This window comes from Diospyros lotus, chromosome 13, assembly GCF_014633365.1.
Source record: "Diospyros lotus cultivar Yz01 chromosome 13, ASM1463336v1, whole genome shotgun sequence".
Classification (NCBI taxonomy): Eukaryota; Viridiplantae; Streptophyta; class Magnoliopsida; order Ericales; family Ebenaceae; genus Diospyros; species Diospyros lotus.
Genome location: NC_068350.1, coordinates 31,571,625 through 31,592,615, shown reverse-complemented (window position 1 = coordinate 31,592,615; position 20,991 = coordinate 31,571,625). Strand labels below are relative to the sequence as shown.

Here is a 20,991-nt window from a genome sequence, read left to right as displayed (position 1 = left end):
GAAAAAAAAAAAAAAAAGACGGTTCATAATGTAATATTGTAAATATATCTAATATTTTTTTCATAATTCATGATATTTTTTTAACCATAAATTCGAGAAAAATGAAATAACAGCCAATCCAGTTAATTGATTAAGTGAATTCTATCACAGGCAAGGACGGCACATTTGCCTACTCCTTACTGCAGAGTATGTTTTACACAACAAAATGTTTTTAGACTGAGATTTTTTATGGCATAAGTTCTGGATATTTTGGTGATATCATTCATATAATCAAAGAATGAATATATGCCACACCCAGCAACCAAACCAACTAGCCAGCCAATCAGAAAGTCTATGTCAAAGTGAAAGTCCACAAAGGAAACTTGTTGAAAAGAGTTGGTCAAAAGATTGTGCAAAACTCACACGGTAAAAGAAAAGATAAGGTGTATCTTGCTTGGTCTTGGTCTTGGTCTTGGCCAAGCCCAGAAGAACCACACATCATGAAGTGAGCCACAGCACAGCCAGCTCTCTATTTATTGTTATTCCTCAAGACTCCATTGGCAGAGGCTTCCTGCGTCACCCCACCACCCAATAAGTAAACAAAATAACATATGTCCACATTTTAATATTACACATTATATATATTAGAAAGGCAAAGGATCATGAACAACATCCCATTCATTCTAGGCTCTCCTCCTTTTCCATGGGATCAATGAAACAGATGGTTGGTACCAGACACAATAACCCCCCCCCTGACATCCCCAATGCAAAACTGATGAAATTACACGTCCCATTGAAGAAGTCTCGAGAAATACTTCATTTATTAACACGCGATAAGAAATAATAGATGGAATAATTGAATATTAAAATTACATCCTAGGTGACAAGTAATATCATATAAAACAGATTAATATATTTATTTTAAAATACTAATGTAGTTATAGAACTATCTGTATTATAAAACGAATAATATATTTCTAAAATTGTATGATTAATTTCATTTCTGCACTTTAAAGTTTATTTTATAGTATAACATGTTAGATCAATTATAAATAAAAGATCACTGCATGAAAGAATATGAATGTAGTGATAAATTAGATGATAAATAGATATATTTTTATCAAATTTAGTTATTATAATATATCTACAATATCTATTTGCATATGCTAAAATAATTGAAGGGAGAGCAAAAGGATCATCTGGACTCAATCCCATAAGAGTGATTACTAAACCCACCCCTTGGGGTAATGTGATCTCAAATTTGCTCCATATAAACATGGGGGAAGGGACCCATGAGATTGCTGGTCTAATCCTGTGCTCTTCTGTCCCCAAACAAACATGGCCTAAGAGTTCACCACCAAGGAAGATCAAAACTACCTTGTTCTAGCTGCCATCGAAATTGAAGCCAAACCAATTCGTCCTCTCACAAAATCACAAGCACGCAGCAGATGCAGCAAAAGATTATGGAAGTGATAACCTCACTCTACAAGACTAAAAAGGACACCAATTCCAATAACCAATTGCAAAACATCTATCCTGACAAATAATTATAACAACCCTCTCCAACAAAAGATGGTTTAGAGATTGACACCTTCCCTTTGGGTGAAGCCTTCTCTTTGCTAATGGGCCCTGACACCATTTTTTCCTTATTCCCCAGTTCCAACAGTTGGAGTGGCCCTAGTGGTTCTCCTCTACTCCAATGTGATCTTAATGGAGTGCCATGTTACCACATCTCAAATGCAAGAGCAAATTCAAGCAATCCTAGCTCAAGATTGCTCTAAATCAGTTTACTAGATCTTCAATTCCCTCAACTTGAAAATATAGCCAAGCAATCCTAGCTCAAGATTGCTCTAAATCAGTTTACTAGATCTTCAATTTCCTCACCTTGAAAGGAAAATATAGCCAAGCTGCCCTGCCTCAAACATCAAGTGATCCTAAATTAATAGGTTTGATGGAAAAGGGGATAATCCCAAGTAACACATCATTTGATTTTTCAGAACACTCTCACCTTACAATGTTGATCAAAGCCTTCAACTTCACAATTTTCTAGGCCTCCTCAAGGTAGCATACACAATATGCTAACTTGGCTCCAAGTTTCTTATCTTGTTTGGAGGATGTGGATTAGAAATTCCACACTAATTTCTTCTCAAGGTTGGAATTTTTTAAGTTTTACCTTATTAGAGAAAGTCAAAGGAACATTGACAAATCTCTTGCTTCTGTCAAGGGCACCTTGTCAAGATTTGAGTGTAAGCACAAAACATGGTCTACCTCATTAACTACAGGTTTTCCAGCGAAAATACCTATGGATGTGCAAGAACCCGCAAGGAAAGAGCAGCTTGTCAAGGATGTGGGAATGTCACAAGGTGTACCTCCTTACAACAAGAACTCTCCCCCCTCAGCAGACCTATCCACCTGGTACAACCAGTTGGTCCATCAACAAAGGCTGTTCACAAGGACTCTCCCTTGTCATAAAAATAATGAGTAAGGTAAGGCAGTATTTGTCTCAAAGAAGTAGCTACATTTGTGATCAAGGAATAAATCAAGGGACATGCCCCTATTTCAAGTATTTGAGCCACTATTCTCCAGGACTTTAATCAGCTTAGGCTATCTACAGCCACATGTTTAACGAAGCAAAATAGGCCCTTCTACATGCTGGAAGCCAAAATGGAGAAGAATGTACAAACCTAATGATTTTGTATTTTGATGTCTAGAGAAAACAATCCTGCCATACCATTTATGGATGATAGCAATTGCCTCCCCCTATAAATTGGCCACAATACAAGGAACTAAATCTTGTGTCTTTTTGGTCAAAATGACTGAAACCTTTTTGTTTTGAAGGGACCAATATGAAATGCAGGAGGAAAAATGAAATTCTAAAGATCCTGACTAGGTTTACTTCTAAGATATAATTGAAAAAGTAGGCGAAATAGAGATAGAAATGAGGGAGAAACAAACAGAATGAGGGAGAGATGGAGAGAAATGAAGGGAAAACAGGGAGAAACCGAGAGAAAGTAAGGGAGAAATGTAGAGAAAAGGAAGAACTTTGAGTTTCTGATCATTTGTTTCCCTCGGCAATGGGGATATAGCTTTATATATAAAGCCATCCAACAGATTTTACAAAACAGTTACCACTCCACTACAATAACTGCTCCTAAATCACTCCATAACCGACAATAATCTGAAAATAAAAATAATAACTAACTCCTTTTGCAAAATAACATAACCTGAAAAAAAATAAAATAACTAGCTGATCCTGGTCATGACATTCCCTCCCCCTTAGAAGATTTCTTGTCCCCAAGAAATCTTAGCATCTGGCCTCACTTCATCCAATCCCTGCAACATCTTTCCCTTCTTCTACTACCCCTTCATCCAATCCTTCCATATACAGTAATTGTCTTTTGCACTGGTGTCTTGGACTGAATTTTTCACCACACCTGTAGCACAACCCTAACTGTCTCCCCTGATCCATAGAAAGAGAATTGATTGAAGTATTAACCCTAGGATTCAGTCCTGATGTTACAGTCCCTGAATTTCCTTCCAACTGCTGACCTGTCAAGTATGAATTTCCGCTAGGATCTGGTGTTTTTTGAAAATTGCTTCCAAAGCCATTTCTTGTAATCTTGCCTTCTCAGCAGCCTGCTGAACAGTTGCAGGCTGCATCATCTTAACAATTGGCCTCAATTCATCATTTAATCCACTGACAAAGCTAGAAACAAAATAATGCTCAGTCAAGGCAGGATGTGCATTCATCATTAAAGACCTCAATTCTTCAAAACAGACTTGGTATTCTATCAACGATCCTTCCTGCTTCAACTTATTAAACTCCTCAATTATATCCGTCACTGATTTCTCGTCAAACCTAACACGAAAATCTTCCACAAATTCTGTCCAATTGGTCTCAACCCTCACTTTGTTCCAACCTTGAAACCATGCATCAGCCATGTCATTGAAATAGGCTGTTGCCAGGTTTATTTTCTGACTTTCAGCCACATTGTAGTATTGGAATAATCTTTCACACCTCCTAACCCATCACCTTGGTTTAAGACCTTCAAACCTAGGGACTTCCAGCCTAGGTATAGGTGTGTGTTGGTGATTTTGATAAAATCCCCTTACCTGGACTGCCTGATCTAGTTCAGGTCGTTCCTCAACTTCCTGCAACATAGAAGCATGAGGAGGGATGCCTGCTCTTGTCAAGATCGGCTCTGAAATGGTTCTTGGAGGAAAGTCCTCCAGCAGGGTGGCCGAGGCATTTTAGAAAACATCTCAGAAGTCCATCCAACCTCTGGCCAATGTTAGCAACTTCTTTTTCCAATGACTGCACAGCATCTCTGGTGGCAGTATTCTCTTCCCAGCAACAACCCATATCCTCTTGAGTCTGCCACAAACCCAACTCCATGGCATCCAACCTCGCCTCCATCTACTTTGTACAGGTCCCTTCTGCCATTTCTGCAGTCAATTCTTCTAACTTCACTCTGAACAGCAAAAAGTAACTGCTTCCAATAAGAGGTAATTGCCTCTGAAACTGCTTCCAAAAACTGCCTTGTTCTGCTCGCCTTCAAAGTCTGATCAGAATCTCCTAGATCACAGCCAAGAACCAGTGGCTTTGATACCAATTTGTCAGGAACCCGATCCTAACCATATTTACTTCTAAGATATAATTGAAAGGGTATGAGAAATAGAGATAGAAATGAGGGAGAAACACACAGAATGAGGGTGAGACAGAGAGAAATGGAGGAGAAACATGGAGAAACCAAGAGAAAGTATGGGAGAATTGTAGAGAAAAGGAAGAACTTTTACTTTCTGATCATTCATTTCCCTTGGCAACGGGGATATAGCTTTATATATAAATCTATCCAACTGATTTTGCAAAGCAGTTACCACTCCCCCACTACAAATAACTACTCCTATGTCACTCCATAACCAACAATAATCTGAAAATAAAAACAATAACTAACTCCTGCAAAATAACATAATCTGCAAAAAAATAAAATAACTAGCTGATCCTGGCCGTGACAGCAAGGGGAAAGAGAATTGGGGAAGAATAAGTAGAGAGCAGAGAGAATTTTGTCACAACCCAAACATTTGGACAATAAGCTTGCACTATTTATTATTTATTTTATTAATATTTCTGTTTATTTGGTTATTTATCTAAATTTGGAAATCAAATCCAAACATTTACATGCAAAATTATTTAATGTGTTCCTTCATGGAAAGGAAAAAATAATAATAAATATCCAAATATATATACACACTTATGCACCTAAGTTTGTATTCTCATAAGATGAAAATAAAATTAACTATAATAAATATTTATAATATATATAATGGAGCATGCAAAGTTAAAATCCTCTAGCAACTTGTGTCATTGCTTTTACAAGCACATGCAGACAACAACTTGTTAAGATCCTTTATGTATATAAATATACAAACTTATATCAAGTAATAAAACCCCCCACAACCACTTAGGTAAATTCATATTAATATATATATACACACATATTTACATGAAGGTTTGCTTAGTTGTTAAGCATATATATTGGATATTTAATGTTTTTCCTAAGTAGATAAATAGTGCAAGCTTATTGTCCGAATTTTTGGGTCGTGACAGAATTTAACAGTGGAAAACTCTCAAAAGAAAATTCTCAATTTGGACAAATAGAGAAGGAAGAAGAACAAGGTCAACTGTGAGAGTTGGCTATTGGCACAGGATTGCTCATGGACCAGCCGAGGCAACCATTCTCTCCCCCAATCAGTCCTCCATTATCTGTCATTTCCTTGTCAATCACCTCACCATGTTTGAGAATGGCAACAGGCTTCTCTATCTTATATAAACACCTCTCTGGATTTTTTCAAGAGAGCGAAGAGACCTGGCCCACTGTCACTTATTTACATATTTTATTAATAAATCATTATTACCATACTCATTATTGTTAGTATTACATATTAGTTATCATTTATCATATATTATATAGGTAATGCTATACAAACAAAATTTTTGTATAAAAGATTCAAATAAGCATTGGAGGAAAAATATTCCAGTAAATTGAATAATAAGTGCAAAAATGTCAGTCATATCATTCTGGTGACACTTTTGGTACAAAAAATCTATAAGAATATCATTTTCTATATTACATTATGTACTATTAAAACTTAGAAATATCATAATATATTATAGTTATTTATTATGTTTTATTAAAATGATAATTAATTACATGATAACAAAGGAACAGTTGTAAGGAGGCATTGTGCCAACAACTTTGCTAAAGCAAGAGGGCAATCAGATTGGCAACTTTCCTCTTGAATTCTCTACACCATCTACTATCATGATGAATGAACAAGCAGTTTGGTGGTTTTTTTGTTTTTTAGAATGAATCATCCTTTTGGATCAGGCACATATGTGTATATATATTTATAACTCCCCAAAAAGATGTATCAATTTGAGTCGAACTTTAGGACAAATAGCTGATTCTTTCTATTTGAATTATTTGAGCATAGTTTTGTAAATTTGACTTGTTCCGTTACTTATACATCTTTTGTGTTGGAACATGTGTCTTTTCATATTGTGTATTCATTGCTATTTGAAAGAAAAATATATTCTAACATTATTTTTTTCCAGTTGTTAGTATTTCTTTAGACATGATAAAGGCCTTAACAACTTTACAGAAGAATATGATCATGGATAGAGATGGTTACAAAACTAGAATTCATGTAGCTAACCCACTTAGTAGGATTCAGCCATGTAATTGTTGTTATTGTATAATTAATTATATTAAACAACTTCTATACAAAATAAGGATAAAGTTGTCTATAGAGACGACACTCTCCCAACCCTTGCAAAACAAGGATCCTCATACACTAGGGATGCCATTTTTTAATTCCTAAAATAAATCAATTTAAATATCTCAGATCAATTGTTCAGAAGGAAAGAGAGATTAAAGAGGATGTTCCTCACAAAATCAAGGTAGGATGATTAAATCAAAAAACACTTGTAGCATTTTATGCAACTTATTTTATTGGGTACATATTTTATGCAACTTTAAAATTGTATTAGACAGCTATAAAGCCAACTTTGTAATATGGCTTGAAATATTAGGCAGTAAGGCACCAATTTCCAGGAAAATATGAATGTAGCTGAGATAAAAATGATATAATAGATATGCAATCGTACAAGACAAGACATTATTAAAAATGATATTATCAAATAATCATCTTAGAGTAGCACAACTATTATTATGTGAGAAAAAAAAAATCAATAGATGCAGTTACAAGGAGAGCGGATGAAATGAAAAAGAAAATTGTAGCAAAAAAGATAAGGAAAGACCAAAGAAAACTCAGTGAAAACTCTTAAGTATAACATGGACGATAGACTTAAAGAAAGCTAGAATCAATGTACTTTATCGAGATAATAATGAGGAGGAGGAGTTAGCATATCAGTTAATAATTGCACTAGTGCACAAAATAAGACATCAATCTGAGATGCACTGTCTTCAGTACAAATTCTCCTATGCCAGGTAATGTGACCTAGATGTTAAAAGCATAATCTGTAGAAGTGAAAACATCCAGAGTCCATAATAATAAAAGAACTAAAGATTTGGGGAAAAGTTCAAGCAAAGAGGATGCCAGTTGGCCAGTGACTATACATCCAGGTAAAATTTCAGGGATCAATCCTAGGACTCGCCCTATCCCGAAGGGAATCACTAGACACTCAACGCAAGATTTTCATAAAGGAAGTCCCCTTCCGTTCTATCTAACCCTTGGACTCCAACCCAAAAACTATAACCAGTGAAATGGCCCAGCAAGAGAGTAAGACTAAAAGAAACATATTGAAACTTTTCCCCCTTTTTTTTCATTATTGGGTGCATAAAGAAGCTAGACATTTCTTATCACCGTCCTACCATCACAAGATCGATTCGTATATGTTGAGACTCGGACGATATCAATAAAAGCCCTAAATTTGATCCGAAGAAGTATTCACAAAAATAGAGGCGGAAAATAGATACCAAAATGGGGGGATTGGGTCTAATTTGAGGAAGATGCCAACATTTCGACGACCTTCTTGTCCCGCCTCTCCATGGCGACGTCCCACTCATCGTTGCCGATGTGCTTTGGCTGCGATTACCCCAAAACAAAAACAGATAAAAACAACCAAATCGACTAATTCGACTAGAAAACACACACACAAGAAAGGAAAAATAGACAGTTTGGAAGTTGGATCTAAGCGGGCAAGGGGACTGAAGTAACCGAGGATGATAATGGAGATAGGGTTAGGGATTGATTACCCGGCCGTGAGCGAATTTATGAATGAAATACTGAGCATTTCCCATGACACACAGCATCCCGGCGATTATCCCTAATGGAAGGGCCGCTTCCAACCATCGCCAACTCGCCATCTCTCTCTCTCTCTCTCTCCTGGTGTCTCTGTTAGTGCAGTCCAATAACGCTCCCCTGTTTGTTTTAACTGCGCTCGGCTCACATTCGGAAAAAGAAAAAGAAAGAAAGGATAATAATGGTGTGTTTGACAAATTATATTTTCTTTTTCATTGAACATATTAATGTAAAATTTATTATTATATATAAATATGTATAAACTAAATAGTTAATTATAAAAAAAAAAACTCCAATTTCACCTTATATGTGTCAATTTTACACTTTTAACTTTAATTTTAAAGAAATTTATAGACCAGCCCTTATACTTTTGTTAATTGCAAAGACACATCTAACGTTTTGAAAATTGTAATGGGTACCCTTTTTTTTTTTTTTTTAGTGAAATGGTGAAAATAAGTTGAAATGACAAATATACCAGTGGTCTATTAAAATAAATACAAAATAGATAATTTTAGTGTTGGGCAAATGACTATAATGTCCTTTGTTAAGTAGGTGACAATTAATGCACGAGGTGACTAGTTTGACCATATATGAATATTTTGATCTAAACTAGTCTCATCAAAGAAATTTGTGAGACTTTGGATCAAAGAAGATAAAAATAAAAATAAGTGGGCAAATGAAAAAAATAAAAGAAATTAAGAAAATAAGTAAGAGTATTATACAAGTGCAGACTATCTCTAGTCTAGATCGAATTAGAAAAAAATTTAGAACATGCATAGGTAGGACTAGATTGGACCAAATCGATCAAATCTTATTAAATCTGTATGTGTATATAATATGTATATTTATACACGTATAATATTACATATAGCAATACATATTAATGTATTATTGAGAAATGTTACACAAGTATATAAATAATAATTTATTCGATTTTCAATCCAAAACGAGGACTATATCAAACTAAAGATTGATTTTTTAAATTTTTGGAACTAAAGACTAGACTGAACTTCTTTAGTCTTGGACTGGACTAGGTTTTTCAATTTGATTTAGTTTGATTTTTTAGTCCAAACCAAAATTTGAACACCTCTTAGAATAAACAAACAATATTTTTCTTCAACAAAACGAAATAGATACCTACCATTGATCTTTGAAGCATGAAAATGGCTTAGATACATTATTTTGACGTATTCAAATCGTTTTTTGTTTCACAAAATCCCTTTTGGATCTAATTTCAATTAATTTTAAATACATTTTTAATGTCTAAAATGTTTAGATATTAGAAGTACAAGTGAGGTTGGTTAAAATTTTTGTTAGTCTCAACCAATCCAAAATCATATTTTTTTAAAAAAAAAAAAAACTCCGAATTAGCCCAAACCAAATTAAAATAAAAAATCAAACCAAGCCCACACTATGGGTTGGATTTCTCAGGTTGTTTGGGTAACCCTAATTTATGCACATTTCTAAACTAAATTTTCATAGATATTATTATTCTTGATATTTTTGTCATAACTGCTATACTTTGAAAAATAATGTCTTTGACCAATGGAAAGCTCTATTTCCATTGATTTTTCAATGAAAAGGATAGGTGTTTTAATTTAAAACAAAACACTTTTTATGAAAATGTTGTGAAATGATTTATTCTTTATTTCTTCATTTACATAAAGTCCTAAAAAATTTGATCACTTGCTTAATTCAAATTTATAATTTTTTTAACCATTTTTAATTTGGAGAGAATTTAGTAAAAATGACAAAAATACTCTTCACATTCAATTAACGATAATATTCTTCTGTTGCACTTTATCTTTATGTTATTAATACTATAAAAATATTTTTATATTTTTTCTCCTTCCTTTATTCTTTATCGTTTATCCAACGAATTAATTAAAATCTAATCGTTATTGATCTCTTTCTCTTTTTCTTTTTTTGGTTAGATAATAATTAAACTATTATCAAAAGAAAGCGATAAACATTGAAATTTTGATTAATTTACTATTGAGAAAAAGAGAGCGAGAAAAAGAGAAAATGCGAGAGTATATTTTATTATATTAAAAATTTTAACATAATCTATGAAATAAATTTAGAGAAGAAAATGTATTTAAGATTATAAAATTAAGAATAATTTTTATAATTCCTCAAAGAGCAACGTGTTCATGCCTTCTTATTAAATTTTGGGATAATTTACTCTAATAATTTTATAATAACATTTAAATAAATATATAAATAAAAAGATATATAAAAATAAAAAAATAAAAATTCCGCGTACCTTTCTGCAGATTTCAGACCTTTCGAGCTTCAACCCTTCTTTTTATACAAACCCCTTTTCCTCTGTTGTTGCTCCCTCTTTCTTCTGCAACTAAAACCCCATCTTGACCATTCCTTTCCCCATTTGGGTAGAGGGTTTCTAAAAGCCATGTCAGGTCTCTACAATCCGAACTTCTCCCCAGCAAGAGCCGTTTCTCCTCAGATTAGAAACACCCAAGATGTTGATAGGTATGTATGTATATACGTATATCTTGTTGGGTTTTATTCTTCTTACGATCAGTTGTTTGATATGAGGTTGAGGGTCAGTTGAATGGTTTGGTTGCCTTGTCTGGTTTTGATCTCTTTGGGTTTGCTTCAATTTTGTGCATCTCCTTTCAGTAATCAGTACTTGTCGGAGCTGTTGGGAGAGCATCAGAAGATTGTTCCTTTTATGCAGGTCCTTCCGAATTGTAGCAGGCTGTTGAATCAAGGTTGGCTTCATACTTTGTATTTTGCTTCCCAGTTCTGGATCTAGGTCTTTTTGGCTGTTTTCTTTTGTGGGGTTTAACTCTGTCTTCAAGTTAGATCCCTCTCACTAGGGTTTTTCTTCTTCAACCTTGGTTTACTGGTATCGGTTTTGATCCTTTTATGGTTCTTTTTGCTTGGACTTGTGTCGTCAATGTGACTTTTAGAAGTTAATTAACATTGTGAATGTACCCTAACTTGGTTAGGGTAAGGTGTAGTTCATGAAGGGGATGCTTTTATCCTAATTCGAAGGACTGTTTGTCTAGTGCCTTGTTCAATTTCCTGCACATCTGATTTTGGGTTTTCCATGGGGCATTTGGGCTGCCCATGGAAGAGAAGTCAGTGACTGAAGCTGCTGTTTTACAACTAGAGAGTGTCCTTTGTTGGATGACTAAAACGGCATTCATCAAACTGATCTACAAGAGTAGATGGATCTAAAAATGTTGTAATGGAAATTATTTGGTCACTGCCACTGCAACCCAGCGGCTTATTCTATTTCCACAGAATGCTAAATTTTCACATATTTTTCAAATGGTGTACTGCACTGCTCTTACGGTTCATTCAATTGTATGGAGAATGGATAATTGCCAATTTATGTGACCTTTGGAAATCGGTTGCTTCACTTTCTGCCTGGGTTTGTGTAATCCTGGAGAATACAATAATTTCTGACCACTTAATGACCTGATGAACTGTCTTCAAGTTTTTGCGCGAAGATGCCTATTGGAAATTTGATATTTTTTTAGGAAGTGAAGGGAAGAGTTTGATAAGATCTATATTTTGTCATTATAATTTGAATTAATTCTGAATTTAGATTGCTTATTTAAATAAAAATATTTGCTTAGAGTTGCTAAATTTCTAAAGCTGCAGGCTCAAAAAATATTTTTAGCCTTTGTGTTTATGTGACTTAATTCAACTGAATCTGCAAGATGGTGTCAGAACTGGAAGGGGAATGGAAGTTCTGTTCTCTAGCTCTATCTAGCATCCATTGGTCTGGTTGATTTCGGGTTCAATTAATATTCTTGAACCTGTATTTCAAAGATATTTGACTAAAGATGTGGTATGCTTATACAACAGAGAATTGATGATCAGACCAAAAGGTTTGGCTGTAACTGCTGTTAACTCTATCTCACTGGTAACCATAATTTGGTCTTTGAAAATCTTGAATTTATTAATCTTGTTTAATTGATATTGAAATTAAGGAATGATCATGTTGCATTAGGTGAATGGGATTGTACGTTATGAAGTACTGCTAATTTGTTTATGGTATTTAGCTGAAATGAACTTATATACTCTATTTCTATTTGAACTTGATTGTTGAGTATTGTCTCTCTTTCTCCGACCCTTCTTCTAAACAATGCATTTCCCTTCGTGTGTCCACCACTTTGTATTGATGTGAATATTAATATGCTTCAAGTTCCAGCTTTAATCACTTTTTGGTGTTTTGATTTCTATACTAAATGTGGAGGTTAGCATCTCATATTTCTATTGTTCATATCCTTTCTTTTCTGTTTTCAGAGATCTTACGGGTATCGGGGATGATGCCCAACCAAGGATATGGAGAACTTGACAGATTGCGTCATAGAAGCCCCAGTCCTATGGCCTCTTCGAACCTAATGTCAAATGTTGCAGGGACAGGATTGAGTGGTTGGAATGGTCTTCCTCAGGAGGTAATTGCCCTTCTTTGTTTTACTTTTAACATCACTTGGTTGATCATTACTTCTTTTCTTTCTAGATAATGCTATTTCTTTTACAAACTGCAACTGTATGGCTCCCTCTTTTATTCATTTATTAGCTACCACTTATCAATGTGGAGTATCACAGCAAACTATCCTAGAACTGATTATGCATAATGAGGTAAAAGATCTTGTTATCAAAATTACTTGGTTTAAGTTCTACATGCCCTTCTATGTAAATTGATCTGTCTAATATAAATAGCTTTCAGGTTAAGATTGCTCGTTACTTTTGATTTGTTCCTGTTTGCTGTAAGAATTTATTGTAGTGGCCTTGATGCTTCTTTTGTGTTGCCTTGTGTTTTCCCTAATCTAAGTGCTGTGCAACATGTGTTATAATTGCTGCTGCACACTTTTAGGTCAAACCAAATTATTGTTGTTATTAGTTATCAAGAAATGAGAATGTATGATTGAAACTTGTGTTAACTTTTACTACATTTTGTAATAGATGGTCTAAGCATGTTAAACTAACATTTGATACTTTGAATTGAGCGTTGTCCATAGTTAATAATCTTGGTCATGGTGTGTCATGCTATTTCTTTTTTTTTTTTGTTTATTTTATCACACTAAAAAAAAAAGTTTTCTAGTGGATTTATTTGGGAAGCATCAGGATAATATTAGCACTCAACTTTTGGATTGTCCTTCTGAAAATGCTACTTCACTTTCTGCAGTCAAAATGGTTCTAACCCTACTACTTCTACCAGATAATGTCATTTTCATTCACCGGCAAAAGTAGAACACTGTTATATGGCATCAACTATGTTTCATCAAATCAATGCAGTATTAAATATTTTTGTTCCTAAGTCAGAAATTATGTATTAAGTCTGAGAGATATACATGCTGCGCTTAACATAGTGGGGAGGTGAATCATAGAATACTTTTGGACATTTGTGATTCAGTGTTTTCAATGTTGGTGAGTATAGATTGTCCATGTAAGTTTACCTATGTTGAACTTGAATCAAACAAAAGGGAAAGTGAAATGGTTTGACTTCTTGAAGATTGAAAGAGTGTTCCTATTTAGTAAAAGCCCAAATTCTCTAGTCCAGATTGTAGACTGGGGTATCATAATAGAGACGATATGCAGGACATAACAGAGTGGCATCATATCATATTCTGTAGATAAAAAATTAGGTTGCCTGTGTGATACTCTGGCTGATTTATGTCAATATTCCCATAAACAGGGTTCTGTTGGATTGGTTCAATGGGGGAAACTGTTTTCATCTACTATTTGATTCCTGGTATGCAACCTGGCACCTTTAGACGTATTGCCAGTTTTAGAGGCACCAAGCCTCCTAACAAGGGAATAAACGAAACTTAGCTATTGTATAGCTATGTCCAATTGTAATTGGTTTCATGCCTGGTAGGTCAACAGTGGAAGCTATATACTTGTTGAGGTGCCTAATGGAATGGTATAGTATAAACAAAAGGCTGTATATATGATATTTATAAATTTAGAAAAAACTTATGGCAAAGTTCCTAGAGAAGTCTTATGGAGGGTCTTAGAGAATAAGTGAACTTGAATTGCTTACCTATGTTTTTTTCTCCACTAATGAATTTTGGGTAAATTACATTGACCTCCCTTGAGGTTAGGCAAAATTTAGGGGATCTCTGTTACGACCCTCGGTTTTACTAGGGTTTAGAATGGGATTTTGGAGGAAATTGAAGAAGAAAGAACATAATGGAGGGAGAAAATAGAACATAAAGAGGGAGAAATTGAGAAGAGAAGGGAAGGGTTTATATGAAATAGAGAGAAAGATAAGAATGGAGAGAGAAACAGGATGGCTTCATTCAATCAATAGTTGCCTATTCTCTATTCAACAACCTATTTATAGGCTGTTTACATCCATGTAGTTATTACCCAACTAACAAACTAACCAACTAACAACTCTAGTACACACTACACACAAAGGGAAAACACAAACAAGAAACAATTACAACTAGTGCCCTTGGGGTTATGACATTTCTCCTCCCAATGAGGAAATTCTTGTCCCCAAGAATTTATAGCGATGGCTCAAGTTCAACCAATCCCTGCTTTCAATACTTGTTGCCTCATTCTCTCCTTCTTTCTCTTTTGCTTTTTCCCTTTGAGTAGTAGAATTGTAGCAGCATTCACAACCTTTGAATGTTCCTCCTCCACCTCAGCCCTTTCCTTAAACTCAACAGCCTGTATAGAATGCAACTGTGACTCTTGAGCCCCCTTTTGTAATAGTTTCTACAACTTCTCCCCAATGATCACCTTACACTCGCTAGTTTCTTCTTGGAAAACAACCTCTGCTTCTTTTTCTTCCTCTTTTTCATCTAGTCCTGTTAAAGTAGATCACAACACTCCACCGATTTTCTCAACTCAAATAACTCTCCTTATCCACTCATACACTAGATAACACAAGCGATAGAAACTCCATAAGAAATAAGAAAACAAAATAGCAAGAACACACACAAAATTTATCCTGGTTCGGTCTTGGGAACAAGACCTACATCCAGGTTGCTTGGCGCCTCTTTTCACTATCTTGAAACAACTATAGGATGATTACAACGAGAACCTGAACCCTACCTCGCCTATATGCTCTGAAAGCTAACAGGATTCTAGAGAATACAAGCTATTCTCAGCCATTCTCTACCTCTCGCACTCAATACCAAATACAAGACAGAAACCTGAACCTGACCTTCCCGGAAATAGGTGCACTAAGCTAATCTCTATCCCTATCCCACGATCCCTATTTATAAGATATAGGGGTGTGAGTTACAAGACTTAACTATTTGCCCAGCTGACCGAAACTAACTAAATTGGTCAGCTGCCCCTTCTAGAAACATACATTCTAGAAGCGAGATTAATTCTATCTTTTCAACAGAAAAATACATGCAGCAATACAACGATATTGTTTACATCTAATCTAGTACAAATGACACAACAAATTCTCCACCCTGCACTCTTCAATTTCCTCCTGGATCAATTTGCAAAATCCTCATGTAGTGCTTTAGCTTTGATGATGGCACTGGTTTTGTAAACATATATGCTGCATTGTCTTCACTTGCAATCTTGGTTAGAAAAATAGTTTTTTCTTCAACAATTTGTCTTATAAAATGATGTCTTACATCTATATGCTTGGTCTCTTCACGATGGGCTTGGTTTTTGGACAAATGAATGACACTTTGACTATCACACATCAAAGTTGCCTTGATTTCTACTGCTAGGAGCTCACTAACTAGACCCTTAGGCCACTTAGCTTCCTTAATTGCATCAGAAACAGCTATGTATTCTGCCTTGGTAGTGAAAAATGCTACCACATGTTGCAAGCCTAACTTCCAACTAATTGTAGAGTTCCACAGCCTAAAAGCATAGCTGGTTGTGGATCTTCTTTTGTCTATGTCGGCAGCATAATCAGCATTCGAGTATCCTAGGATACTAGCTTCCTCTCCTAATTTAGCTCCACCATAGGTTAAAGCATTGTTTATAGACCCTTTAATGTATCTCAACATCCATTTCACAGCCATCTAGTGAGATTTCCTTGGATTTTCCATAAACTGACTGATGACACTCATACCATGTGCCAAGTCGGGTCGAGTACAAACCATGCTATACATGATGCTGCCTACTGCACTCGAATAAGGGATATGATCCATTTCCCTCTTCTCTTCTTCATCTTTTGGGGATTGGTCTGAAGATATCTTGAAGTGAGTAGAAATGGTAGACTGACTGCCTTTGCCTCAGCCATTCCGAATCTAGCTAACAGTTTTGCTAAGTAGGATTTCTGAGAAAGATATATCTTCCTATGATGCTTATCTCTTAAAATTTCCATCACTAGAATTTTTCTAGCTTCCCCTAGCTCCTTCATTTCAAATTCAGCCCTTAGTTTATCCTTGAGGTGCTGGATTTCTTGAGTGGGCTGACTTGCTATAAGCATGTCATCTACATAGAGCAGTAAATATGTGGAAATACTAGAAGAGATATGTTTAAAATAGATGCAACAATCATAGGAGCTTCTAAAATACCCTTGGCCTAACATGACCGAATCAAATTTTCGATACCATTGCCTTGGGGACTGCTTAAGTCCATACAAGGACTTTCTAAGTAAACATACCTTCTCTACCTCTCCCTTAGCTTCAAAACCTTTCGGTTGATCCATCAAAATCCTCTCCTTTATGTCCCCATGGAGAAAGGCGGTTGTAACGTCCATTTGCTCAAGATATAAATCTAATTGAGCAGTGATGGCTAAGAGAATTCTTATGGAAGTGTGTCTCACAACCGGAGAGAACACTTCATTAAAATCAACCCCCGACACTTGAGTGAAACCCTTAACCACCAGCCTTGCCTTAAACCTATGTTTAGAATTCTCTCCTGCTCCCTCTTTAATTTTATACAGCCATTTGCAGCCTACCACACGTTGTCCTCTTGGTTTTTCAACCAATTCCCAAGTGTGATTCTTCTTAAGGGATGCAATTTTAGATTGCATGGCTTCTAGCCACTTATTTGCATCCTTTGAGGCCATTGCCTCTTTATAGGTAAGAGGTTCCTCTCCTATGGATTCTGCAACACTATTGAATGCATAAGCTACCAGGTCTGAGAAGCCATACCTTTGGGGAGGTCTACGGGATCTAGGTTGCCTATCTCTTGTACGTTATATCTATCAGGATTAGGGGGGTCTCTAGGCTTGAGTCTGCATCATTATCACCTTCTTCCTCTTCCATTTGGGAAGATCCTTGGTCTTGGTCATGGTTACTTAAAGGTTCAGGATCAGAAATCTCATGCTCAAATTCTGAGACATCTTGAGTCAGATTTGGGGTTTCATCAGGAATATCCACCTGAACTGATTCTCCAAATTCTTCCTGATTGGGTTGAGGTTCATTACTTCCTATTTTTATGGTACAGTCTTCATCAAATGTTACATCTCTAGTAACTATGGTCCATCTGATTCTAATTTCCATAGCTTGTAACCTTTAACACCTGGGGTAACTGATAAAGAGGCATTTCTTAGCCCTAGGCTCTAGTTTACCTTGCTTTACATGAGCATAGGCTAGGCAACCGAATACTCTAAGATGGGCTAAGCTTGGTTTATGACTGGTCCATTTTTCATAAGGTGTTTGGAGGCTGATAGCTTTTGAGGGTGTTCTGTTAAAAACATGGGCTACAGCAGCAACCGCTTCCCCCCAAAAAGTCTTGGGTAATTGAGCATGAAACAACATGCATCTTACCCTTTCCAAGAGGGTTCTATTCATCCTTTCGACAACCCCATTTTGCTTGGGATTCCCGAGAGCTGTAAGGTGTCTAATAGTGCCACCATCTTTACACATTTGGTCAAACTCTTTATTACAAAATTCCAACCCATTATCGGTTCTTATTACCTTAATCGACCTGCCCTTTTGGTTCTCTACCATACTCTTCTATGTTTTAAATGTTTCAAAAGTGTTATCTTTTGGTTTTAGAACATATACCCATAACATTCTTGAGAAATTATCTATGGTAGATAGGAAGTATCGAGAGCCCCCATGGGTTTTTGTTTGGGCTGGACCCCTTAAGTCTGAATGTATGTAATCTAGGGGTGCTTTAGATGAGTGAATTGCTGTTTTGTTGAATTTTACTTTGGCTGCCTTACCTAAGATGCAGGATCATTTATTTAATTCTAAAGACTGCCCTAAATCCAGAATACCCTGGTTAGCAAGTTCCTTGAGCCCTTGCTTACTTATATGTGACATTCTTAAATGCCACAGACTTGCTTTGGATCTAGAATTAATGCTAGCAGCTGCAGCTTCACCACATAAAGTGGTGGCCTGCAATAGGTAGATTCCATTCTTTAAAACAACCCTCATACAGATTAAGGACCCCTTTGAGATATGGATAGTTCCACCCTCCCCTTTAAACTTAAGACCATTCCTATCCAATTCACCAAGAGAAATTAGGTTTCTCTTTAATTCAGGGACATACCTCATTGATGTGAGGGTTCTTAAGAAGCCATCATGAAGCTTTAATTTAATATCTCCTACCCCTTGAACCTTACATTTGTGGTTATTGCTGAGGAAGACCTTTCCACCATTGATTTCCCTAAAGTTTTGCAACCACTGTTTTCTTGGGGTCATGTGAAAGGAGCAGCCTAGGACACCCACTCTAGGCTGTTTGAACATTCACTTACAATTAGAGCTTCTAAACTATCATAATCGGAGTCACAATAGTTGGCTCCTCCTCCTGAATTTTCTTTATCCGCTAAGTCTTTCTTTCTCTTTGGGCATAGCCAGAATACGCCGGAGACAGGACCATGCACAAGGTATGACTGGGCAAATCGGGCTTCTGGACGGCACCCTGGCCTGCTATAGCCCCTCGTCGAGCCCTGTCCTTTTATGTGCAAGGTCACCCCCGGTATATCGGATCATAGCAGTTTGCACAGGAAGCGTTCTGATGCAGAGGGTCCTCCGAGGAGGCAACTGCAGAGCATACTTGCCAATGTACAGTGCTCAAGATATAAACATGGTTACACAAGAATAGAAGTGAGAAACCAGTAACAGAAAGAGAGCTTAGGGATTCATGGAGGGAAAAACGAAATGTTATTTTAGAGGGAGTGCTTCGATATCTTACAATGGATGCAAGGCTTCATTTTATAGACAAGGAGAGCCAGAAACAGACACACGACAAGAGCATCTGATGCTCTGATAAAGGTAAAGAAAATACATAACAAGCCAAAACTACTTTCGGCTAAAGCACACAGGAACAAGACAGGAAATAGAACAAGCCAAAACTACTTTCGGCTAAAAGTAAAAGTCACACAGATAGGGTCATATGCGGGAGGGCATGCGTCTGGCAGGGTGGAGTGATGTCATAGTTGGCGTAGCTTGTCTTGGGCCTTGGGCTGTCAGGGTGTTCCGAGATTGCATTCTGGGCCGGGCTCATCTGAATCATATGGGTCAGAAGGCATACCGAGCCGTTTCCACCAGGGGTCTTCATTGTAATCTTGGGCTGGTTCTGCTTGTTGGGCCGAGCCGCTGCTTTGGGCTTCATCGGGGACTGCAATGGATGCAATGTATTCTGAGTTGGCTTTTTCGATTTTCCTTGTGTATCGGGGAGGAAATTGTTCCCATGGGGCGTCTTCTTCAATGCTGGGCCAGATCTGCTGGGGAATGGTGTTGTTGAGGATGGAGAGCTGGTGTTGGAGTTCTCTGAATTCTTTGGGGTGACTCTGCCATTCAGAATGGAGGTTGAAAGGGAAGAAGGCATAGTCTCGGAAGGTAGAGGTATATCTGGATGACTGTGCAGTGGGAACATCAGTAGCGAACCATTTGGTGCGAGTGAAGAGGAGAATGATGTACCATTTTTGGGGAGAGGTTTGAAGGCTTTGGTTTCTTAGGGAAATGCTGGAGAAGTATTGTCGCCAATATGAAAGGGGATGAAACCATTCAAGGAACTGGGTGGTGTAGGTGTTGAGTCTGCGGGTAGGTTGGAGCCAATGTTGCCAGGTGTTGATGTGGAATTGTATGGCGATGGTGTATTGATCCAAGAATGCAATCTCGGAACACCCTGACAGCCCAAGGCCCAAGACTCTCAAGCTACGCCAGCTATGACATCACTCCACCCTGCCAGACGCATGCCTTCCCGCATGTGACCCTATCTGTGTGACTTTTACTTTTAGCCGAAAGTAGTTTTGGCTTGTTCTATTTCCTGTCTTGTTCTTGTGTGCTTTAGTCGAAAGTAGTTTTGGCTTGTTATGTATTTTCTTTACCTTTATCAGAGCATTAGATGCTCTTGTTATGTGTCTGTTTCTGGCTCTCCTTGTCTATAAAAGGAAGCCTTGCATCCATTGTAAGATATCGAAGCACTCCCTCTGAAATAACACACTTTCCCTCCATGAATCCCTAAGCTCTCTTTCTGTTTCTGGTTTCTCACTTCTATTCTTGTGTAGCCATGTTTATATCTTGAGCACTGTACATTGGCAAGTATGCTCTGCAGTTGCCTTTTTCGATTTTCTTTGTGTATCGGGGAGGAAATTGTTCCCATGGGGCGTCTTCTTCAATGCTGGGCCAGATCTGCGGGGGAATGGTGTTGTTGAGGATGGAGAGCTGGCGTTGGAGTTCTCTGAATTCTTTGGGGTGACTCTGCCATTCAGAATGAAGGTTGAAAGGGAAGAAGGCATAGTCTCGGAAGGTAGAGGTATATCTGGATGACTGTGCAGTGGGAACATCAGTAGCGAACCATTTGGTGCGAGTG

The 20,991-nt window shown here is 36.8% G+C and overlaps 2 protein-coding genes across 3 annotated transcripts in view; one reads left to right on the top strand and one right to left on the bottom strand.

Moving 5' to 3' along the window:
• Positions 1-311: 311 nt before the first annotated feature.
• LOC127789282 (NADH dehydrogenase [ubiquinone] 1 alpha subcomplex subunit 1) lies at positions 312-8,426 on the bottom strand. Its single transcript, XM_052318150.1, has 2 exons — positions 8,259-8,426; positions 312-8,088 (listed from the first exon to the last, which is right to left on the bottom strand). The coding sequence occupies exons 1-2, from the start codon at positions 8,367-8,369 to the stop codon at positions 7,999-8,001; spliced, it is 201 nt and encodes a 66-aa protein (XP_052174110.1). The 5' UTR covers positions 8,370-8,426; the 3' UTR covers positions 312-7,998.
• A 2,179-nt stretch (positions 8,427-10,605) lies between these two features.
• LOC127788696 (KH domain-containing protein At2g38610-like) overlaps positions 10,606-20,991 on the top strand; it is a 39,751-nt gene continuing 29,365 nt past the window's right edge. Inside the window, exons 1-3 of one of the 2 annotated variants that reach the window (XM_052317272.1) lie at positions 10,606-10,797; positions 10,948-11,039; positions 12,589-12,740. In XM_052317272.1, the coding sequence (XP_052173232.1) occupies positions 10,718-10,797; positions 10,948-11,039; positions 12,589-12,740 (324 nt within the window). In that variant the 5' untranslated portion in view covers positions 10,606-10,717. The remainder of the gene's footprint in view (positions 10,798-10,947; positions 11,040-12,588; positions 12,741-20,991) is intronic. The other variant, XM_052317271.1, reaches the window with a different exon arrangement.